The sequence below is a fragment of the Spermophilus citellus genome (genome assembly GCF_964194105.1).
Source record: "Spermophilus citellus genome assembly, chromosome: 7".
NCBI classification, from domain to species: Eukaryota; Metazoa; Chordata; class Mammalia; order Rodentia; family Sciuridae; genus Spermophilus; species Spermophilus citellus.
Genome location: NC_138188.1, coordinates 111229682 through 111255295, shown reverse-complemented (window position 1 = coordinate 111255295; position 25614 = coordinate 111229682). Strand labels below are relative to the sequence as shown.

Genomic DNA, 25614 nt, shown 5'->3' with positions numbered 1-25614 from the left:
CCCATTTTTAAAACATTTTTTTAAACAGTAAAAAAGATTACATCAGCTAGGCACAATGACATATGCCTGTAATCCCAGCAGTTTGGGAGGCTGAGGCAAGAGGATCACAAATTCAAAGTCAGCCTCAGCAAGTTGATAAAGCCCTAAGTCACTTAGCAAGACCCTGTCTCAAAATTAAAAATTTTAAAAAGGGCTGGGATGTTGCTCAGTGGTTAAGCATCCCTGTGTTCCATCCCAGGACCAAAAAAAAAAAAAAAAAAAAAAAAAATTACAACAATGTAAGATTTCTGGAGCACTGGTAAGTTGGTGCCCTGGGCCTATTTTCTATCCATGAAAGAATGTGGCTTACGATTCTGAATTGACTCAAGAACCGAAGGTGCCCCAGCTTCTGGACAGTCAGAGGGTACATTAACATTCTTGGTGTGAGTCTGAGTATGGTGGGCAACACAAGCATTGGGTTTCTTTTTCACCTCTGATAGGATGGATGCATCTTCTGAGAGAATGTCAATGTTACCAGCTCCCCCTAGAGGGATCTCAGGGGCCAGAAGCTGCCATGATGGACTAGCTCAAGGTCCCCTATGTCCTGTTTGGTGTGGCTGCCTCCACTTATTTTAGCTAAATCAATCAGGAGTTTTTACTTGGGTCTCCTCCCACTAAATGTGCAACCCTGTAACTATTCAAATTGCATTATGGCTTCAGAGGTTATGGAAACAATCATATTCCTTCAAAATCAGCTACACAACTGAGATGAGCTCTGGAGAGTTGAAAAGTGGTTTCCTGTTAACTCAGAGAGGCTTAAGGATAGTGGGAAGGTCAAAATGCTGGCTGAGAAATATTGAGCAAGTTCTTTAATCACTCTTTCCCTTTTCTTCATATCTAAGAGTGGGCATAACAATCCCTATCAACCATGTTTAATTATCAAAGGAGCCAATAGAAGTGGAAGAAAGTGCCTATGAAATGTTAAAGGAAGAACTATAAAAAGTTGAAATTAAACAGTTTTCATTTACAAGCTACGGTGACCACTACTATGCATTATTTCCATTTGCTTTCTGCACTAACACTTCTGATTTGCCCAACTTTTTTCTTTTGAGACAGGAGGATCTCGGTTTCAAAGCCAGCCTCAGCAAAAGCAAGGTACTAAGCAACTCAGTGAGACCCTGTCTCTAAATAAAATACAAAATAGGGCTGGGGATATGGCTTGGTGATCGAGTGTCCCTGAGTTCAATTCCCAGCACCCCCCAAAAAAAGAAGGTAATTCTATTTTTAGTTTTTAATTTTATTTGAGAGCGACTTGTCAAGTTGCCCAGGCTGACCTTGAATTTACAATCCTCCTGCCTCAGTCTCCTGAGTAGCTGAGGATACAGGGGTGCACCATAGCACCCAGCTGTACCCAGCTTTTATATATTTATATATTTAGTTGCTGATGGACATTTATTTTATTTATTTATATGTGGTGCTAAGGATTGAACCCAGTGCCTCACACATGCTAGGCAAGTGCTCTACCACTGAGCTACAAACCCAGCCCTGTACTCAGCTTTTAAAACCACTCTTCAAGGTTGTGAGGGGAAAGGGGGGGGAAACAAGGGAGAGAATTGAACAAGAGCAGATGAGGTAGAGAGGGAAGATGGGAGGGGAGGGGAGGGGGGATAGTAGGGGATAGGAAAAGTAGCAGAATACAACAGTCACTAATGTGCCATTCTGTAAAAATGTGAGTGTGTAACCGATGTGATTCTGCAATTTGTAGTTGGGGTAAAAATGGGAGTTCATAACCCAATTGAGTCAAATGTATGAAAGATGATATATCATGAGCTTTGTAATATTTTGAACAACCAATGAAAAAAAAAAAACACTCTTCCTCAGAATGTCTTGCTATAGTGTGGTTCCAGGTGAAAATTCTGACCAGTGGGACTGCAATTGAGGGTTTCTGGGAAAGTTTCTGCTTTTTTTTTTTTTTTTGACATAAGTATTACTCTTTCTTACTTTCCTTTTTGTCACTTTCACATCCTTGCTCTTCCCTGCCTTACACCTGAACTTGAGGCTGGCAACAGGCAGAAGGATATAGGCCTATAAGTAAGTATGGACAGAGCCACGTTCCTGGTGGCATTGCTGGACTATATGAAAATATTACACTGACTACCACTGGACTTTCTTACATGTGAATTAAATAGAGGTGTGTGTGTGTGTGTGTGTGTGTGTGTGTGTGTGTGTGTGTTGCTGGGGATCGAATCCAGGCCCTTACACATGCTATGTACACACTTTACCACCAAGTTACATTCTCAATCAAGTCCTATTAGTTAAGGTCACTCTTGTGTACCTTTTACTAACAGTCATTTGTCTTCTTTTCTTTTTGTATTGGGGATTGAACTCTTGTTTAACACTGAGCTCCATCCCTAGGCCTTTTTTATTTTTTATTTTGAAACAGGATCTCGCTAAGTTGCTGAAGCTGGCTTTGAACTTGAGATCCTCCTGCTTCAGCCTCCCGAGCCACTGGGATTAAAAGCAAGTGCCACTGTGCTCAGCACAATATAATTTCTTAAGACAGAATATGAATACCCCGCTGGGCATGGTGGTGCATGCCTGTAATCCCAGCAGCTCCAGAGGCTGAGGATCATAAGTTCAGCTAAGGCGAGGCACTACGCAACTCAGTGAGACCCTGTCTCTAAATATTAAACTACAAAATAGGACTGGGGATGTGGCTCAGTGGTTGAGTGTCCCTGAGTTCAATCCCCAGTACCCACCCCCCACAAAAAAGAAAGGAAAAGATAAAGTATGAATACATTTTTTAACAGATGAGAGGAAGGAAAAGGACACACAGCTCTGTGCAGTATTCTCAGTACATTTATTATCCTGCATTTATCATAAAGTGTTGTCCAAGGATACAGTTTTTAAAAAATGGCAGGGGTATAGCTCAGCATCAGAACTCCTTACCTTCCATGTACAAGGCTGCAAGGGCCTGGGATTTGATTTCCAGCATTGGGAGAGGGAGAGAGAAAGAGAGAGAGAGGAGATAAATAGAAAATCACATTTATCAAATCCTTACTGTGTGCTAGGTACCATTTTAAATATGTGAAATTACCTCATTTAATATTTTTAAAAGTCCCTATGATGTAGGCCCTTGCATTATCACCCAAGACAAAATGAAACAAATAAGTAAAACCCTACCAATTTATGTACACATAAATTACGTATACATAATGTACACACAAATTATGTATATATAATGTACACATAATGTACAACAGTATGTACACATTTTTAATGTACACACTATTAGAATAGTTACTAACTAAAAGTATCACTGGATCTCCCATTGGCAGCAAAATTTTAAATTACATACCTCATTTTTATTTATCACTCTTAAGTTCAAACATGACTATATGATGAAACCAAGCAAAATTAAGCCGTAATCAAAATTCTATATCTTGCAGTACTTGGTGATGAAAAAAATATGTGGCCAGAATACTCAAATACCTCTACTCATGGGGGCCCATGTGCAATGGCTACAAATAGCAGCATCTGTAGAAGTGTACAGAGTGGTTGCTTTTCTGATTTGCCATTCAGACCTTCGAAATGGCCCATCCCAGGGCTCTGATCCATGTCTCCGATCTAGTGCTATTCCCAATCTTGGCTCCAGACAGGATTGTAGGTGCCTTTGGAAAGCCCCTCGGCACAGTGGCCAGCATTCACATTGGCCACATCATTATGTCCTTCTGCATCAAGCCACAGAACAAGCACACAAGGAGGACGTAGCTGGGCCAAATTGAAGTTCCCTCGCGGCCAGAAAATCTACATCTCAGGTAGAGTTTTACCAAGACATGGTGGCTGGGATACCAGATGGCTATGGGATCAATACATCCCAAATCACAGGGTTCCCTGGACAGGCGTTGGGCCCTGCACTCCTGAGAGCTTTCACTCCCCTCTCCTTAATTATACACCCACCAAAACTCTGAGATGAGCCCCAGAGAGTTGAAAAGTGGTTTCCAGTTAACTGTACTAACACAATCTAATTTGCCCTTTCTAAAAAAAAGAGTCTTCTAATTAATTAATTAATTAGTAATAATACCTTGATGATCTGTGCTGTCATAAAAAATAAATTCTGAAACAGGACAGAGAAGGACACATGAATATATATATATATATATCAGTAGCAAAACATGTATGGATGAAAGAAAGTAGAAAAATATTTGCTTTGCTGACAATGCAAATTATATAAAAGTGACCAACAGACGCACACACTTTTCCCCCTGTGGTGCTGGGATGGAACTCAGTGCCCCCTTATGCATGCAAGGCCAGCACTCAACCACTGAACCTCACCCCTCATCCACCACCTCCATGGCCTAACCTTATTTTTTCAGTGACACATCATTGTCTTGGGACATGCTCCAATAGATCTACAGAGGAACAAAATATCAAACACTTAAATTATTCTCATGTCACCAAGAGTGTGAACAAAATAGTGACAATATCTGTAGTAACTCAGATGGCTGTTTTAGTTTATTGAAAAAAAGAAACTGTCCAACAAAGTTACTAGCAGCAAATACTAAAGGATCCTGACATATAAAGAATATTGAATGTAAGATGTCTTCTAGTTTCAAAACACCTCAAAGATTTTTTTAATATTTATTTTTTAGTTTTAGTTGGACACAATATCTTATTTTACTTATTTATTTTTATGTGGTGCTGAAGATCAAACCCAGGGCCTTGCAGGTGCTGGGCAAGTGCTCTACCACTGAGCCACAACCCCAGCCCCACCTCAAGGAGTTTAATGACAGTACATTAAAGCAATCAGAACCAGATTTATTGTTAGACATTCTTTAATGTCATGACCCAGATCAAGTAAAATATGGAAATAGTGAACTTTTATTTTTAAATATAGGAAAAGACAAAGTAGTTAAGAAACAGAAAAACTTTTTTTTTGCAATGCATTTAATGCTGTATATAACTACAAAGCTAAGAATAAAAAACAGGCAAGTATGGCATCCTTAACTCTATTTTTGACTGTTAAAAAGACCCTGTCTCAAAATAAAAAATACAAAAAGAGCTGGGGATGAGGCTCACTGGTAAAGTGGCCTTGAGTTCAAGTCCCAGAATCAAAAAAGAAACAAAACAACTACGAGTTAAGCATTCCTAATTTGAAGTTCCAAAATGTCCAAAATATGTGACGTGATCCCACCAGTGGAAAATTCTACACTTGCTCTCATATGATATGTCAGTCAATGCAGTGCAGGGTGGCACACACCTGTGAGCCCAGGAATTCAAGTGGAAGGGCAGAACATTTGCAAGTTAGAGGCCAGCCTCAGTAATTCAGCAAGACCTTATCTGGAAATAAATTTTAAAAGGACCGGGCATGTAGCTGAGTTGGTAAAGCACTCCTGGGTTCAATCCCCAGTATAAACACACACACACACACACACACACACACACACACACACACACACACACATGCAAAAACTACCTTCAGTTATGTTACATGAAACATAAACTTTGTTTAGACTGGGATCTCATTCCCAAGATATTTCATTATAGATATGCAAATATTCTGAAATCTGAAAATGTCAGAAATCTGTAATACTTCTAGTCCCAAGCATTTTGGACAAGGGGTACTCAACTTGTACACCAGAAATTATGTATCTAAGTGTTGTTCCTTTCCAAATAATCAACTTTTAAGTTACAATATAAATGATGTCATTATTTACTGAACAAATTTTCTAGAAAGGCAACATTTAGTCTTTTCCTCTAACTAAAACATGTATAGGTAAAATAGCTATACTTGTTACTGAGATTAAAAACCTCTTACAAAGGTATAGGCACCTATCAACTTTTATTTTCTGTCCAGGAATACAAGCTGGGTTTGAAGGCTGGGCCACTTACGAAACTCCTAGGTAAGCCTAGGTAAGCCTCCCTCTTTGGGTGCCCACATTACTGTGCTCAGGAATGAAAACTTTGTGGGGCAGTTACCAGGGACTGAACCCAGGGGTGATTAACCCCTGAACCACACCCCCAGGGGTTTTTTTGTTTGTTTTGTTTTTTGAGACAGGGACTCACTATGTTGCTGGCCTTGAACTTGTGATCCTCCTGTTTCAACCTCCTGAGATGCTGGAAGCGTGCACCACCATGCCCAGTCTGAAGACACATTTAATATCAGACTATACAGAATTACCTGGAGGGCATATCTGCTATACAAGTAGTACACACTCTAAATTTGCAAAGAAAGTTTAAATAATTTTCTCTTTTTGATTGGGTGGGGTGGTACACACCTGTAATCCCAGTGACTCAGGAGGATCAGAGTTTGAGATCATTTTGAGCCACTTAGACCCTGTCTCAAAATAAAACAAAACAAAACAAAACAAAAAGCTGCAGATTTAGCTCAGTGGTAAAGCACCCCTGGGTTCACTTCCCATTGCTAAAAATAAATTTTAAAATTTTGCTTGTTTTAACCATCCTTACCACTGCATCTTCCTCATTTCTAAGATCACCAGGAGGGCTTGCATATTGTGTGTTCACAGTATGTAGTAAAGACAGTCCTTCTGAGGAAAGGCTTTGAAATCCATACTAACTTCATATCTTAGACCCTATCCCCAAATGTCTGGTCACAGTACCTAATGCCATGTGCAGCGGTGCAATGGAGGCAGCAACTCTGGAGGCTGAAGGAGGATTGTAAATTCAGGCCAGCCTCAACAATATAGTGAGACTTCTCTCAAAATAATAAATAAAAAGGGATGGGGTTGTAGCTTAGTGGTAGAGTGCCCCCAGGGTACCATCCCCAGTATGGAATTGGGGGCTTAGCTAGAAATAAAGTCCTTTGTTTCACAAGGAAGTCTGATGAAAAGATTCAAAAACTTTCAAAAATCTCCATCAGTGATCACATCAGCTAACAGGTGGAGGGAGCCATCTTTTTTTTTTTTTTTTTTGTATTGGGGATTGAAACTGGAGGTGCCAAAACACTAAGCTACATACTCAGCCTTTTTATTTTGAGACAGGCTCTTGATAAATTGCCCACACTGGCCTCAAACTTGTGATTCTCCTACCTCAGCCTCCTAGTTGCTGGGATTAGAGGCATGGCCACCATGCCAAGTGAGCCATCTTTCAATGAAAGAATCCTCTGGAAATGTAGTGAAAGTTTAACAACCTGAATCTCTAAAGGAAGAACCATCCTTTTCTTGGGGTTGCATAACTGTCCAATGAGCATCTAATGAGGGCAGTACTGCTAACGCCTACACAACACGCTTGCATCAATTAGAGCTTTGTTTTATTTTGGTGCAATTTTTGGAAAAAAGAAAAACCTCTTTTACCTGAAGAAAAGAAGAAAAAAAAAATTGAAGCTGTTCAGCATTGCCAACATTACCCTCCCTTGAGCCCTTTCACAGTCTCCTCGAAGAGTCAAACATTTACATCAAAGCTCAGAGACTGATATGCAAATCTGTGCATACTATAAATCTATTTTAAAGTAATGAAATAGGGTTGGAGCTGGAGCTCAGTGGCAGAACACTGGCCTAGCATGTGTGAGGCACTGTGTTTTGACCCTTAGCACTATAAAAATTACAAAATAAAGGTATTCTGTCCATCTAAATACAAAAAAAATTAAAACAATGAAATAAACTAAAAATAAAAATCAAATGTTACTCCTTTCCTGAAATGGGGCAGGGGGGCAGGGAATGCTATTTCACAAAAATGCCTTAGGTCTAACTGCAGGTGGTCACAAGCCCAGAGTAAGCCAGCCAACTTTTATTGAAAGTCTCTTTCAAGTCACACATTCAGCATGAAAGTACTTCTTTTGCCAGTGTGAAAACAGCAGATTCCCAGAATACCAAGAAGTTGAATCCATGCCAACTTGTACTTCAAGCTGCTTCATGGTCACATGGGATCTCGGAGACCACCGTCCTAAGCTCTCGGTCTCCCTGTGTCTCCCCTCCAAGGTAGGAAACTGTCTTGCTTACAACAGAATCAGACAACATCTGTATCAGATTTTTCTTTTCTTTAAAGGAGAGAAGGGGAGCTTGTTGTATCAAAGGCTTTCCTATTTCATTTTGAAATAACAAGTAACTTTTTAAAATTTTTTACTGGGACCAGAGATGGCCCCAGCAGTGAAGACTTTTAGCCACGCTGAAGCAGGAGTTTTTATAACTTAGAAAGGTCACTCGACAGCAGTGTTGCCAGAATGCAGTGTGATGAAGAAAAAGTAGTTATAAAGCTGATGCAAAAATAATTCAGCTTATAATACCCACGGGACAGAGAGCAGCAGCTTCAGGAATATTAAGGAGGTAGAATCCACAGGACTTGCAGTTTTCAGACATGAGCTCAGAGAAAGGGCACAGCCCCAGAGGAGTCCAAGGGCCGATGGTAGTGCCAGTCACTTGGTCTTCCCAAATAGGAATGACTGACACATGAAGCTGTGCATGGTGGTGTGAAAGGTCTGTGTGACGTCCAGTATTTATCTCAAGTGCAAGAGAGGCCTTTGAAAAGATAGGCTTGGAAATTAAGTGGTAGACAAAAATCACAAAAGTCAGAGGCACAAAAGTTCAATTGCCTGGGAACAGCAAATTGGGGGAATCCACAGAGGCAGGGGAGGAATGGCCAGAGGTGCAAGAGGAAAGTCCAGAGAAGGGTGACTCAGAAATGGAGGGACTCATTTGAAGGAGGCAGATTAACAGTGCCCTGTGTCACAGAAGTCATTCAACAGTACTAAAAAGAGCCCAGTGAATTTAGTATGTGGGTGTTGAAAAAGGCAGTTATCAACATGTTGAAGAAAGAGGCAGATACATCATGACAATGAAAATAGTAGGTATAGTCTCCTCTTTCTAGAACTTAAGCTAAGAAAAGTCCAATGAATTTGGTTTTAGATGCGAGATTTGTGAACACGCTTTGGTTTTGCTGAGGGTTAGAGAGAGCACAGGAACAGATGGCAGGTGCAGCAGAACCAGGAAGGTTGTGTGGCCTGAGAACCTGGGAGGTTACAGAATATGGAGGGGCAGGTCCTTGGTGACTTAGCTGTTCAGAGGAAGAACATCTTTCACTGAGACCTGAAAATGGCTAAGATGGAAACCCAGAAAATTCTGGCAGTAGGATAGAAGAAATTAAAGGATGGGATGGAGAGATACAGGAGTTGGGAATCATGAGATAGCTTTGGAGAAAAGAAAGGAAAAAAGACCTAGAAGCAAAATCAACAATTGCTAGATAATAATTAAGAGCCTAGCATTTATCTGACTCAGGTGCAGTGGCTCAAGCCTGTAATCCCATCATTTTGGGAGGTCAATGCAATAGGATTACAAGTTCAAAGCCAGCCTCAGCAACTCAGTGAGGCCTTAAGCAACTTAGCAAGACTGTCTCAAAATAAAAGAATACAAAATGGGGTGTGGATATAGAACTCCCGAGGTTCAATCCCTGGTACTCTGGTACCAAAAAAAAAAAAAAAGAGAGAGAGAAAAAAAAAGAAAGAAAAAAGTGTATGTGTGCATGAGACTAAACTGCTTGATAGTGACAAATATAAGAAGTTATTGCCTACACCTCTTACCCCAGCCTAAAAGTGTGTATATTGTATGCCTTTTAGTAATGAACCCTCAATAGTGCAGGTGTTACCCATGTTAGAGAATCCGACCTCACAAACTAAATTTGTATAATTTCAAATAATTTTACCCTTTGTGCTTGTGGTACTGGGGGTTGAGCACCCTGGGGTGCTCTGCAGCTGATCTATATTCCCAGCCCCCCCCCTTTTTTTTTTTTCAGAGAGTATCTCACTAAGTGGTCCAAGCTATCCTCAAACTTGTGATCCTCCTACTTCAGCCTCCTGAGCTAATGGGATTATAGGTGTGTACTACCATAAAGTACTATACTCAGCCAGGCATAGTGGTGCATGCCTCTAATCCCTGTGGTTTGGAAGGCTGAGGAAGGGGTATTGCAAGTTTGAGGCCAGTCTTAGAGACACAGTGAGACACTGTCTCAAAATAAGATATTATAAAGGGCTAGGAATGTAGCTCAATGGTAAAGTGCCCCTAGAGCCCTGGTTTCAATTTGCAGTACAAAACAAAACAAAACAAAACAAAAAAAAACCCAACTCTTAAATGACTTCTTACACATTCAAAATGGTGCCATTACACCATTAAAAGCTTTCAAATATTTATTGCTAAAAATACCTGTAATCCAAAGTATACTCTTAGGAAAACTTTTAGACTTTTAAACATTTATTATTTTTATACTATTCTGACCAAAAGAAAAAATGGAAGTTTAGAAAAGGTAAAAATGGACATTAAAAATGTTTATTTCTAGCCCTGAAAGAACAAAATTAAATGAAGTCTCAAATACAGCAGTTAATGTCAAAGTAACAATTAAATATTGAATGGGATTAAATTAAAATAGAAGGTCATATAATATCTGAAGACAAAACAGAAAAGACAACTACTTTCATTGAATTCCATTTCTACCTACAAAACAAGGGGGGGAAAGCCAACACATTCCAACCAACAACGTTGAATTTAAAATGTAATTCTTTCTCTTATGAAAGTTTGTCAGGATTACCAGACATTTCTTTCTGCCTCTTGTCTTGGCAATGTTTTAAAATGGTGAATGATACAGACTTCAGTTCTTTCAAGGCCAGGCCACTGCTTGATTCTTCTTTCTAACACAAATACCTAACACAGCATTTTTGCCAATTTTCAATAAATGTGTTGAGTGAGAAAAATAGTGGGCATTTTGTACTCATGCTACGGAAAAGCTGATTTTAGCTGTTTAAGTATCCATTGACAGCATGGAGACAAGGAAGACAATCTTTTTATATTACTATGAAATCCCATTATAAAAGCCAAAAATAAGTATTCATCTGAATTTTAGATAGTCTATGACATTTGGAAATTTCACTGGATAGGCATCTCAGCATATTTAATAAGTTTTAGATTCAAAAAATTGATGTAAACTCCTTAAGGCTCTTTTTTTTCCCCCCTAACTATAGCTACTGCCTAATCACATCTAAAGTTTTTCTGGCTAGAATACAGAATATACAAACAAACATGTATTTGAGTGAGCCCTACAGAGAAATACTCATAGGTAGTTTAAACTCGTTTGTCAAAGGCACAGTTTGTTTAGGACTGGTGGTTACTAGATAAAACTGAAGCAGTTCAATATTTATGTTGAAGGGCAGAAAATTCCTGCTTTGTGCCAGACACTTAACAAAGACCACTGTGCTAGCCCTGGTGTCCTTACTTAACAGAGTCAATGTTCATCATTTCTAGGTAGGGGAAAAAAAAAACCAATATTTTTATAGTTTCCCAGTTCAATTATCCCTAAAAGCAGCAAAAGGAACGAGAGAAGATAACTTTAGGACCAGAAAGTCTACAATGTAATAAATAAGTACTACAGTAATATTGTCCCAATAACACAAAAGGACTCCTACTGTATTTTTAGATTTAAATAGGAATTCTCATTTTAAAGTGATGACAAAAAGGGTAAATACAAAAGATAATGATTAAAAAACATGAATCTTGATTCAGATATAATTGTTCTTTCACGAGATCTAAAAATTTTAATTTAACTAATAAATCACAATTTTGTATTGCTTTTTAAGATGATTTTGTTTCAAATGACACATTTCAGAATTAACCAAAATATATTTCTATTACAGGTTAGTTTACCCAGGTAAGTAAAAGTAAAGAATAAACCACAGTGCAGCTCCCTTAACCTAGGAGGCAGGTTTTAATGACAAAGTCCGTTGCCAGCAATGGACATGCAGGTAACCATCAAAGAAGTTGTATACAAATCCCAAATTGCTTCTATCAACAGAAAAGCCCTTTGTTGAGTCACAGCATAAAATGGGGGTGCTGGCACATATCCCATGTCTGAGGATGGAAGTGCCTTCTTGAGTGGTCATGATGAGCAGTCTTATTCAGTCAGGTTCATTTTCTATTCATTAGTAGCATCTTCTTTATCATAATCCATCCAACTGTTTACAAAGAAGGTTCAAATTTGGAACTCAAGATGCACTGTAGCTTTCCTCAAAAAATAAACCAGCTTCTTTCTGTAATTTAGTGACAGCTATAGAAGACCAAATACAGTCCAGAGAAAAATGAAATCAAGAATCATACTGAAAACAGAGGCCATTAAGTGCTCTAGATGAGTTTCATTAATTATTTTACTCATTTTTCTGAAAACCTTCCTGTACTATCGATAAAAAAGCCATTTCTCTTTATACCTGAATTTAACAGATACAGTGGAAATAAAAATGAAACCCTGCTAATTTTCCCAATATATTCCAAAACATCAAAATTACTTTTATTCATGATTTGTATTATTGCAGGATATCAAACAGGTGTGAAGAGTTCATTGGGAGAAGATGGTGGGAACAAAATGCCAGAACCAACCACAGATTTTTCTCTGTATGTGGTTCCAGGCATGTCAGGATGGCCAATACCTCCTCCAAAAGCAAAACAGCAACAATAATAACAACAATGAAAAGGAGAAGAAAAGAAGGAGAGGGGAAGGACAGGGAACTCTAATATAATGCTAAAGGTCACAGACCTTTTATTAAATCTTTTTAAAAAAGCATTACTATCATCAAGTACAATTTTTCTTCCTTTCTCCACTTTTTTACACGAATAGTTTCTACTTATTTGAAAAACAAAAACTAAAGTAACTCAACATCTCAAGTGATCCATATTAACAACTACTTTGTTATTTAAGTTCTCATAGATAATAAAACATTACTAATGGGTTGGGAGAACAGTAACTTAATGACAAATCTTTATAGTTTACTGTTTGTTCATAAGTCTCATCTCTATATTATTGATATTTCTCTTTCATGATTTAAATTATTTTAGAACTCACTAAGGTTCAAGACTTTCACTTTTGTTTTTGCCCGCCCAAATGTAAGAGGGAAAAAAAGTTAACTTTTCAATTCTGAAAATTCGATGGTTATTATATTATTTGTTCCAGGGGTTGGGGGAGGGGTAAGTGTATGGGGAGAGGTTAATTAAAAACAAAATAAAACAACCCCCCCAAACCCAAAATTGCAACATATACAGAAACTTATTTCCAAAATGAAGGGGAGAGAAGAGGGAAAAGAAAGGGGAAGGCAGCGGCACCAACCAAAGTCACGAGGCCCAAGTTAGAACAAGCACAAATCACTGTGGTTCCTAAAGCCAAGTCTGAAGAGGAAACAGGCAGAAAGGAAGACAAAACCGTAAGGAGGTAAAGTTGATGGGATTCCTTTTCTGTTTCAATGATTTTAGTTATAAATATAGATTATTAGTTTTCTTTCTATACATGTAACAAATGCCAAACTCACTACCATGAAATTTCTAAAACTGACTCTTTCACATTTGTTAAAAAAGGTAAAAATCACATACTTTTCTTCCTTGCTTCCTTCAGTTCAAGTTCTGAACTGAAATATTACATGTAACAGTAGCTGGTCGTAACTTCTACAAAAAGTTAAGCCATATCAGCCTCCTTTGCCAATATAAAGAGCTACATAATTTCTATCATACTTGCCTTCAATTTAGGCCTGAGAAGAACTTCTCAAAGCAACTCAGAAGGAGCAAGTCAAAGAAAGGAAAGGAAAAGTTATGAAGGAGAGAAATGAAGACCAGCAGATAAAACACTCTGAAAAACTCAAATCTGCCATTCAAGTATTGAAAATATCCCAAAGGAGACAACGAATGGGATCTATTATACCAAAGTCGGCAAAATAAAATGCAAATCTCAAGCATGATAAATGGCCTCGGTAGGCTGTCTGCTGAAAGATGTAAGGCTAGTGATTCAGTCCGTTATTCCTTTTTGACCCTAAAGGAGGGATTCACTTGAAAGTCACAGTTCTCTTTTTGCAATTTTTTTCTTAGTTGTCTTCAGGGAATAGTAGTTTGTTTTTTTCTTCCATGTTATGCAGACCATCTCTTTAAACACACAAAAGAGAAATAACTTTCATATATTAAAAAATTTCTTTTTAGAAAATGGAAAAAAAATATGAAGCCCCATCAATGATGTTAACGGTTACTCTTCATTGCTTCTTTAGCTGCCATGATCAATGGTGTCAAGCTAGATAATGGTTTGGCCAGTTTCAGGAAGGGGTGCTGCCAGAAAGAGGGGAGAAAGAAGTGCATAAATGTTATCAATTTAGAAACAAAATATTTTCCTTCAACTAAGCCCTGAAGAGTACTTATGAATGCAATTTACTTAACACATATTTTATTACCTGCCCAAACCCCTCATAATCAGTATGTAACTTTCTTAGTTGAAAACAGAGTTGTTTTTCTAATTTCCAAAAATCTACAGTTAAAGAGCCCATAAATACAATCAAGCCAGCATTGAATGGGCAAGATATTTGGTAATATACAAAAACTTACTATCATGATACTAAACTTTTATTCCTGGCATACAAAAACCCTAAAATGTAGCAGCTGCCTTACTAGCAGTGACCAATGAATAGTGAAATGTTATTAACACTATGAAAATTTTCTGTTGATTATTCAAAAAGAGTCAACATTTTCCAAAAAGGGTATAATTTCCAAATTTACCTGTAACAGTTCTTTGGCTGAACCCCTTTTCTCGACATCCATTTCCAAACATCGATTTAAGAAATCTCGAAATATTGGGGAAAGTTTCTCTGGATTCTGAAGTTCTGGAGTTCCATTAGTTGCTATCAGGTATAAGGCCTAAAAATAAAACAACATTTATGACATTCTACTTAGTTGGTAACTGAGGAGTATACCCAGGGTTGCTTTATCAGTGGGCTATATCCCTAAACCTTCTTTTTTATTTTTTTGTTTTATTTTGTTTTTTGGTACCAGGGATTGAATCCAGGGGCACTTAACCACTGAGCCATATCCCCTAGCCCTTTTTATTTTTTTATTTTGAGAGAGGGTGTCTCACTAAATTGTTAAGCTGGCCTCAAACTTGTGATCCTTTTTTTTTTAGTTTTATTGATTTTATTTTTTAAAATGCACAACAGCAAAATGCATTACAATTCTTATTACACATATACAGTACAATTTTTTCATATCTTTGTATATAGAGTATGTTCACACCAATTCATGCCTTTATACATGTACTTTTTTTTGCATTACAATTCTTATTACACATAAATACCATGATTTTTCATATCTCTGTTTATAGATAAAGTATGTTGACACCCAATTCGAATATTCATACATGTACTTTGGATACTGATGTCCATCACATTCCACTTGTGATCCTCCTCCTCCAGCCTCCTGGGTCACTGGGATTATAGGTGTGCAATCATTGGATAACGTATTTGCAACATTCTGAAGAAGGCTCAACAAAATTATAGTGTACTATAATTGGAACTCTGTGTGTGTGTGTGTGTGTGTGTGTGTGTTAGTACATCAAACCCAGGGACTGTGCATGCTGGGCAAGCACTTTACCACTGAACAACATCTCCAGCTCCTCTTTTTTTTTTTTTTTAAGTTTTCTTTTCAGTTGTTGATTTATTTTATTTATTTGTTTATATGTGGTGCTGAGAATTGAACCCAGTGCCTCACACATGCTAGGCAAGTCCTCTACCACTAAGCCACAACTGCAGCCCTCCAGCTCCTCTTAATTCTTCAAAGACAATCACCATAAATACTAACATGAGGTTATCATTATCTCCACCTGTTTGGATTTTGCATCCTCCCTCTTTCCCTTCCTTTTGTTTTTACTGGTGTAGGAATTGAACGCAGGCATATGCTGGACAAGTAAGTGCTCTACCACTGAACTATACCCAGCCCTCTTTTTATTTTATTTTGAGATAGGGTATTTCTAAGTTGCCCAAGCAGGCCTCAAACTTGGAATCCTCCTGCCTCAGCCTCTCCAGAAACTGAGATTACAGGTGTGTGCCACCAGGCCTGGCAGCTTCAACATTTCTGTGTCAAACTATAAATTGCTTAAAAAACAAAAAACCCAACAACAACAAAACTGATGAACACTTTCAGCCCACACACTATACTTGGACAGCATCTAGCCTTTTTAGACTGAATTTCTTTGCTAAACAATATGCACTTAAAGATCTTTCAGTTTAATATACCCATGCCACAGGCATATAATAAATTTTCCACGTTCTTTCCCTGTAATAAATAAATAAATAGATAAAATTCTCATGTCTTTTTGTGGTCTGATTTTTTTATCAATGAATAACATTCTATTGTATGGATGTAATACATATATATCTGATTTTCTTTTATTTATTTTGTAGTGCTGAGGATGGAACCTAGGACATGCTAGGCATGTGCTCTACCACAGAGATACGCACAGGCCTTACATTCACTTTTTGAAAGACATCAGAGTTCCAGATTTGGCAATTATGAATAAAGATGCTATAAACATTTTGTGTATACATTTTTATGTGGACATGTTCCAGTGCATTTGGATAAATACCTAGGAACACATTGTTGGGTTATGTGGTAAGATCATGTTCAGTTTTGCAGGAAAATGTGTCTTCTGGAGTGGAGCATCCCACTAGCAATGAATGAGTGTTTCTGTGGCTCCACATCCTCACTTAATATTTGGTATTGTCAGATTTTTTGGACTTGAGCATTCTAACAGGTGAGCATTCTAACAGGTGTGGTATCTCATTGTTATTTTAATTTACCAATTCCCTACCTACCCACAAGTTTAGCTCTTTTCATATGCTTACCCCCACCCTCACTTTTTTTTTTTAGTTCTTGGAAACTGAGGCCCTCACATGTTAGGCAGAAGCTCTACCACTGAGCCACAATGTTAGTCCTAAAAATCTTCTAAAGGAAGTCCAATTTATTTCTTTCATGGATGGTCCTTTTAGTGTTGTACCTGCCAAACCGAAGGTGAACCTAGATTTTCTCCTGAATTAATTTTACTCTAAAACGTCATGCCTTGGATAGCAATTAATTTCAGGTTAAGATCAAAGACTGTTGGAAGCCTCCAAACCTCCAACAGAATGGATAGACAGAAGCCCATAAAACACTCAAGCTAAATATTACCACCCCCCCACCATCACCAGTCCCCCACCCCTGCTCACAATCTTCTCACCATTTGAGATCAATCTCACTATATGCTTTACCTTCATTATGTTAATGATCATAAGCAGCCCAGGACTCCCAGTCATCTCCCCAGTTTCTCCACTCTAATGCCCATGTGGCTCGGAATATTCTCCTTACTTTCACCAGCAGTGCTTTCTAGGGGCGACTTTTTTTCCTCACAACTCTAGGTCTAGAGATGAGCAAGTATCCTTTCAGCTTTTCGTTGCTCTTTGAAATCTTCATCATTCTTTTCCTTTATAACACAGGCTTTTGACTACAAATCTACCTTTCCCTGTTTTAAATACCCACTAAACCTCAGGCCAGTCCCCCCTTACTCAACTTCAAGATGTTAGCTCTTTGCACTGTTATCTCTAACATTATTTCTATCATGATTCATGACTATTTCAATAGCTACACAGATGCATGTTATAATTCCTCATCTTCTCTTATGTGCTAGTCTTTCTCACTATATACATGTATGTCCTACCCTCCACAGGACAGACACCAGCAACTGCAACTCTTAATTGTTGTTGCACTCCACCTCCTATCTTTTGTATTCCTAGTACTCCAGGTCAGCAATCTTATGACTCCACTGGACCTTAAATCTCATAGGAATCTCAGTGTCCATCATTCCTTTCACATGTCACTTCCATGACCCTCTCCCACTCACCTTATAGCATTTATCCGACTAAATGTGGTTAAAACTATGTATTCTTTTCCTGTATCCATGCAGCTGAATGTGGTGGGATAAACCACTTATCTACAATGATTGACATCACTTAAGATTGATATCCACTAAGCTCATATGGGCTCTTAGTGCTTTCAGCAATCATGCTAGATTTCCCTACTCCATTTTTTCTCCTACTCTCCTTTCCTGTTGTAAGACAAATACATTTAGTTGTCATGTCTCCTTAGATGCCCCTTGGCTGTGACAATTTCTCAGACTTTCCTTGTTTTTGATGACTTTAGACAGTTTTGAGGAGTACTGATCAGGTGCTATATAATACTAATGAAATGTATCTGACATTTTTTCGTGGTTATATCAAAATATGGATTTTTGAGGAAAATCACAGAATTAACAGTGCCATTTTCTTTTCTTTTGCAGTACTAGGGACTGAACCCAGAGATGCAGAGTTACAGCCCCAGCCCTTTTTAAAAACTTAAAAATTGTGAGACAGGGTCTCACTAAAATTGCTGAGGCTGGCCTCCAACTTGCAACCCACTTGCCTCAGCCCTCCAGATAGTCAGGCCACCATGTCTGGCAACAGTACCATTTTCTCTGCATCATATTTAAGGTACATACTAGCAATATGAATTATTACTGTTGATGTTGACCTTATCACCTGGCCAAGGGCTTGTTAACTTTTTCCACTGTGAAGTTATTCTCTGGAAGTCACTAAGTGCAGTCCATGCTTGAGTTATGCTCTACTTCCTGCAAAGTAGAGCATCCACATAAACTTTTAGGATTTGTCTGCAGGGATGATTTATCTGTCTCTTCTCCACATTTATTTATTCATCATTTATATCAGCATGGACTCACAGATGTTTATTTTAAATTTCAAGTTATAATTCTTTATTACTTTATTTTTCTGTTCAAATTCTCCCAGCTTTGGCTACTAGGAGCTCCTTCACTTGCTCCCTATGATACATTTCTCTCAATGTGCCCCCACCTTTCTTTTGATAGTAGGGATTAAACTCAAATAATACTGCTATGAACACATTTGTGCACGTTTTTGGTGGACATATGATTTTGTTACTTTTTTTTTTTTTGGCAGTGCTGTGGATTGAACCCAGGCCTTGTGCATGCTTGGCACTCTAGTGTTGAGCTATATATTCTACTCCATGGATATATGCTTTTAATTCTCTTGGATATATACCTAGTAGTGGAATTGCTGAGTCATATGGTAACTCAATATTAACTTCCTGAGGAACTCTCAAATTGTTTACAAAGCAGTATAACATTTACATTGTCATCAGCAATATAAGAGGGTTCCAATCTTTTTTGTCATTTTTAGTTTTTGTAGTACTAGGAATTGAACTCAGGAGTGTTCTACCTCAAAGGTGTATCCACAGCCTTTTTGATTTTATTTTGAGATGGGGTTTTGCTAAATTGCCCAGGCTGGCCTCAAAATAGAAATCCTCCTCCCTTAGCCTCCCAAGTCCCTGGGATTATAGACAGATGTGCACCACTGTGCCTGGCCAACAATTCCAATTTTTCCACATTCTCACCAGCACTGATTATTGTCTGACATTAGGTAGAAAAAGGTATCCTCTGGTTTTAATTTATATTTAAATTATACTTCCTTAATTAAAATTTAATTAAAATTAAAATAATTTTAATTTATATTTCCTTAATTGGGCCACACATGGTAATTTAAAAGGAGATGGGAGGATGGTTGAAATTCTTCACCTCAACTGCTAGAATATTTACTTATTCAAAGTCTACTCTCTTTGAAAATGGGCTTGAACACTGTCAGTTAGAGAGTTTTCTCAGAGATGTGGTTCTATTTTCCGCTTTTCTGGACCTTGGTATACAGAGGCTGAAGTTCAAAGTTGATAACTTGATTTCTATTCTATATCCAGAAATGTATAGAAAAAGTACTAACTAGGGTACTTCATATTCTTACTTATACCATACAGAAACCATACAGCTGACTAATAAATACCTCCAGTCTTAGCTAACATTTTCAGCTCTGTAACTCAGAAGCAGAATGACTTGTAGATACAAAGTAAGGGCAGAGATTAGGTTTTGTCAAGTTTCAATTCTAAATTCTTAACCAATGAACATCACAAGAAGTTTTAACTACACTTTAAGGAAAAGTATTTTCTTACACTAAAGCTGGTGTTAAACTGGTCTTACCCTCAAAGGATTTTCATTGAGGTATGGAGGCTCTCCTTCGACCATCTCAATAGCCATGATACCCAGTGACCATATGTCAACTTTGGGGCCATAAGCTTTCCGTGTAACCACTTCTGGTGCCATCCAATAAGGTGTTCCAACCATGGTACTGCGTTTACTCTGCTCAGGGGTGATCTGGGCACAAAAACCAAAGTCGGCTAAGAAACAAACAAACAAAAAAAAAACAACTAGAGTTAATAGCTTCTAGTGATGGTTTTATAAAAGAGTGAACTTCAGATGACACAATTACATTTTGACTGTTCATGCTTTTTTTAATCTTTGTTAAAAAAAGAATAATAAAGTAATCCAGAATGGGATTAAAATACATTGATGATGTTATATACTGCCACTTTTTGCTTTTTGTTCCTACAACAGAGTGTAAATTATTAGGATAGCTTTTATTCTTAATAATAAATTCTATCCTAAAAAATTTAATAAAACTTAAAAAGTCCAAAGGGGAAGAGGGAATCACCAAAGGTGGACACCAAATCTAAATGCAGGCAATCAGGCAAGGGTCAACACTACTTTAGAATAAAATAAAGAGAAGCTAGAATCACTAAGCATACAACTTAGCAGACAGCTTAGAATTGAGTGCAATTGTATTGACAAGATACTCACTAGCATTAATCTACTCCAACTATCTCTACTATAACCAAGGAACAGAAAACTTACTTTAGTACCTGATGTTAATTTTGTAGAAAGGTCAGGATGAGAATTTATAATCTTTTCTTCCCTTCTACTGTTAAAGCCATTCAATTACTTATGTAACTACTGGTATCAGGTATGTAAACTTTAGACTGTTTTGTATTTGGATAAGAATGTATAATAGCTATGAATTGCTTGGTTTGTTTTTACTTAACTAGAATATTTTGTTAATTGTTTCTGTAAGAAATCCTTCCATACTGGAATATTTATCTGCCTCATTTTAAAAACCATAATATATTACAGTATACAAAAATACCAAATTACCATTCACTTACTGTTTGACACTTAAGATAGTTTTAGTTTTTCTTTACAATGTTGCAGGGAATATCCTTCTATTAATTGTAATGCATATATTTAGTAATTCTATAGGAGTTAGATAAAATAATATTTATAATGAAAATGAGTGTTTATAAAAGCCAGGTACTGTTCCAAGTACCTTATAAAAATATCTAATTCTCATGATAAAGAATTTTTTTTTTTTTTTGTATTTGGTTCAGAGTAATTAACTTTTTTTTTTTTTTGGACCAGGGCTTAACCACTGAGCCACATCCCTAGCCTTTTTAAAAATTTTATTTAGAGACAGGGTCTCCCTAAGTTAAGTTGTTAAGTTGCTGAGGCTGGCTTTGAACTTGCAATCCTCCTGCCTCAGTCTCCAGAGCCACTGGGATTACAGATGTAGGCTACTGCATCCAGCTTAAATAATTTATTTTAAAATTTATTTATTTTCTTGTGGTGCCAGGGAATTAGTCACTGGGGAAATTAAACCCAGGGTTTTGTGCATACTAGGTAAATGCTTTACCATGATCTATAATCCCAGACCCAGTTTTCTTTCTTTTTTTTTTTTTGCATGCAGTTTGGGTGGGGGGAGTTTAACCAAGGATTGAACTCAGGGCTGGTTAACCACTGAGCCACATCCCAAGTGCTTGTTATTTTTTTATTTTCAGACAAGGTCTCACTAAGTTGCTTAGGGACTCGCTAACTTGTTGAGCTGGCTGTGAACTTTCGATTCTCCTGCCTCAACCTCCCAAGCCAGTAGAATTACAGGCATGCACCACTGTGCATAGCCCCAGGTATGTTTACTATTAAAATTATTCACATTTACAAACAGGGGAACCAAGGCATATATATTTTTAGTTAATTTACCTAAGATCATTCATCTACTTAGTAGCAGTGACCACAAAACACTATCCAAAAAAGTCTAATTCCATTTTCATATGTCTCCACCAAAAAATGTATGCGGTTATCTACTTCCAATTTGTCCACTAAGATAATTTAAAGATAGAATCTTATATTTTGATGACCTAATTGAATAACCTTTAGAGGACACAGTTTAATAGCTCTGCTTGATTCCTCCAGAGGGCATGGCAGGAATTCCAAGATACAGACACAGAGGAAAAAAAGTTTAGGATGTTTTTCATGACTCTACTGTGTCTGATACAGAAGAAAATAGAAAAGTAGGATATTTTATTTGTCATCTCTGAGGTTACAGTTATATAGTTATATAGATCAGGCTATACTGTACAAAACTCAGAGAATGCTGAAGAGTACAATGAGAAAAACCAGTCTAACAGATGGCAGAAACAAATGCAAATTGATCTCTAAGACAGCATCAACATAGGACAGGCTCAGGCACTCCTTTACATTTTTAACTTCCCAAAAAATCCTGAGATTGGTTCTATTATCTTCCTCGGTGAATAAATGAGAAAAGACACACAAAGAGATTAACTTGCCCAAAATTATTAAGCAATTAGTAGCCAATCTGCTATTTAAACCCAGTCCAGTTCATAGTTTGTAATCTTTACCATTAAATTCCCCCCATATATTATTTAAAATATTAACAGAAGAGATTTGTTTTAATTAAAAAAGCATAAAAGTATACTAAAAATAATGAATGAATTTTTTTTTCATTTGTTACTCACTAAGTTTAACTGATCCTTCCATTCCCAAAAGCACATTGTCACTTTTGATGTCTCTGTGGATCACTTGATTGGCATGTAAAAACTCCAATGCCTGTAAACACTGAACAGAAGCAAACATATGTCAATGAAATAGTCCTAAAAGGACTATCTTGCTAGTTCACATAGAGTAGTTATGTGTCTAGTATCTAGCTAAACACCCTGCAATATATTTACATTAACATTTATAAGGAAAAACATCCTCTCATATGCAAAGTTCTGAAAATAAAATACCTTAATTAGTAAGAAGATCCCTTCCCACATTCTGATCTCTAGATATCTAGAGACATTATTAAATGATGTCTTATTAAGTCCTTTTTTTCCTAATGATTCTTTTTTTTTTTTTTTTTAAAGGAAAAGGCCTTTCTTTGTTGCCCAGGTTGGCCTCAAACATTCCTCCTGCTTCAGCTTCCTGAGAGCTAATACTGCAGACATCTGCCATGTGCCCAGGTAGGTCATCCATCACTGATTTCTTCTTCTTCTTTTTTTTTTTTTTTTTTTTGGCAGTGCAGGAAATCAAACCTAGGGCATTGTGGATGCTACATATATAGTCTACTAATGAGCTACATCCCCAGTCTCTGACATGGATTTTTAAAACTTAGTCTTCAATGGTCTCTTTTATAATATGATGGATGAGTCCATATAACTTCTAGGCCTTTTCAAGTTTAAATCCCTAGTAGTACACAGTACTTGGTCAATAAACATAAGTTCTTTAGAAATTATTTCCAGAGTAGAGAATAAACTTGTGGTTATTTGCACTTGAAACCTGAGGCACTCAGAAGTCTAATCAATGCGAGTCACTAAGACAAGCAGGTAAGATTGAGGGTAGTATGGTTGCATTCAGGGGTTCATTAAGGTAATGTACTATGTCTTCATCATTTCTTCTATGGTGGATTTTATGTCATGCTATATCCACAGCCTGACACTAACAATGAAGGAATATGGCTAGAGGTAGAGAGCTCAGTGGTAGAGCACTTGCCTAGCATGTCCAAGGCCCTAGGTCTGATCCCCAATACTGAAATAAAATTAAACAAAACAAACACTTAAACCAAAAACACTGCTAAAAATAAATAATAAAACAAAGTTCTTATGTCCATCTACAACTAATTTTTTTTTTAATTAGGATAAATTCCTCCCTTCCTTAAACACAAGAATGAGATTTTAAATATTTCTTTGTCCCATAGTTTTTCGTTGTTGTTTTGTTTTGGGTTTTTTGGGTACTGATGATTGAACCGAGGGGTACTCAACCACTGAGTCACATCTCCAGCCCTTTTTTTTATTTTATTTTATTTAGAGACAGGGTCTTGCTGAGTTGCTAAGTGCCTCACTAAGTTGCTGAGGCTGGCTTTCAACTCGCAATCCTCCTGCCTCAGTCTCCTCAGCCACTGGGATTACAGGCACATGCCACCATGCATGGCACCGCCATAGTTTTCTAATACAAACTGAGACAATAAATTATGTACTTGGGAAAAGTTAGGTGTATTTTTATTCTTATTCCCATCAGAGTAGAACAACAAATAAAGTCTGCACATTATTTGTAACTATTAAAAGTCTCATTCAAAATATTCTACTATTATACAAAGAAAAAAAAACAGATAATAATGGTCATGTTATTTTTACTAGGCATTTAATTGGATTCTGAAAAAGAATAAAACCACAGAAAAATATTCATACAAATAAGTAGAAATTAACTTGTCACATTTCAAAAACTTTGATACATAAAAGAACACCCAAGTGAATGCAGTTAGAACAACTCCTAAAATTATCAACTATGAAAAAAATTGTGAGAAACAAATTAAGTATAAATAAATTCTTATTAAATTTTTATTAGTTTTTAAGTGATACTGTTAAGGGATATAATAACTATGTTCAGAACTATGAAAGAGTTCTTATTTCCTTTAACCACTCAGGTGGGACACAACTCAGAATTAAATTTTCAAAGAATATTACCTTAATAATAATAATTCTCTATGTATTACACAAAGTTTATAATTCACTATGTATTACACATAGTACCTCATAAACTTGTATAATTTTCTCATTTATGACAATGATCTCTGTGACATCAGGACAAAATACTATCAGTTTCAATGACAATGAAAACCATTAACCTAAGTCTTCTCTATTAAAAAAAAAAAAGCGACAGACAGATGAAACACTTGCTTTTGCTTAGACTTAGGCAATTTGGAAAATTCTACTAGCTTAAGCAAACAGTACATTTATAAATTCATTAATAAATATGAAGAAACAACCAATTTCTTCACCTTCAGTGAGCTCAATAAAGCTAGAAGCAGACTTAGTGATATTAAAGGTAATCACATTATCTTGTTTGGTCTGTGCTAGTTCTAGTTCCCAATTTGGGGGGTGAGGAGCACAAGGAGGGATACCAGGGCATTTTACTACTTTACTTTAACCCAGAGGTACTTTACTACTAGGCTACAAACCTAGCCCTTTTTATTTTGAGACAGGGTCTCACTAAGTTGCTTAGAACTTGCTAAGTTGCTGAGCCTGACTTGTACTTATGATCCTCCTGTCTCTGCCTCCTGAGTCACTGGGGGATTATAGGCATGCACCACCACACCTGACTGAGTGGCATATTTTTTTTTTTTTTTTTAAAGAGAGTAAGAGAGGAGAGAGAGAGAGAAAGAGAGAATTTTTAATATTTATTTTTTAGTTCTCGGCGGACACAACAACTTTGTTGGTATGTGGTGCTGAGGATCGAACCCGGGCTGCACGCATGCCAGGCGAGCGCGCTACCACTTGAGCCTGAGTGGCATATTTTTAATAGCACCTACCCTGTCTGGATGATAAACTATCGTGATGACTACAAAGAGATTTGAAGATGAACCTAGTTCTTCAAAGACCTTAACCAGGCACGTGTGTAACCCCAGCTACACCAGAAATGGAGGTAGAAGGACCACAAATTTGAGGCCAGCCTAGGCAAGTTTTGAAACTGTCTCAATATAAAAAAATAAAAAGGGGATGTAGCTCAGTGATAAAGGGCCCCCTGAGTTCAATCATCAGCATATCTCAAAAATTAAAAAGGGCCTAAATTTCATTCCCAAGGTAACTTACACCTGAA

General features: G+C 37.2%; 1 protein-coding gene across 1 annotated transcript in view; it reads right to left on the bottom strand.

The window, feature by feature from the left end:
• Positions 1-10096: 10096 nt before the first annotated feature.
• PAK2 (p21 (RAC1) activated kinase 2) overlaps positions 10097-25614 on the bottom strand; it is a 73515-nt gene continuing 57997 nt past the window's right edge. Inside the window, exons 12-15 of the mRNA XM_081300850.1 lie at positions 22497-22596; positions 19834-20030; positions 14496-14633; positions 10097-14051 (exon numbers count right to left, since the gene is read on the bottom strand). Of these exons, the coding sequence (XP_081156976.1) occupies positions 13965-14051; positions 14496-14633; positions 19834-20030; positions 22497-22596 (522 nt within the window). The 3' untranslated portion in view covers positions 10097-13964. The remainder of the gene's footprint in view (positions 14052-14495; positions 14634-19833; positions 20031-22496; positions 22597-25614) is intronic.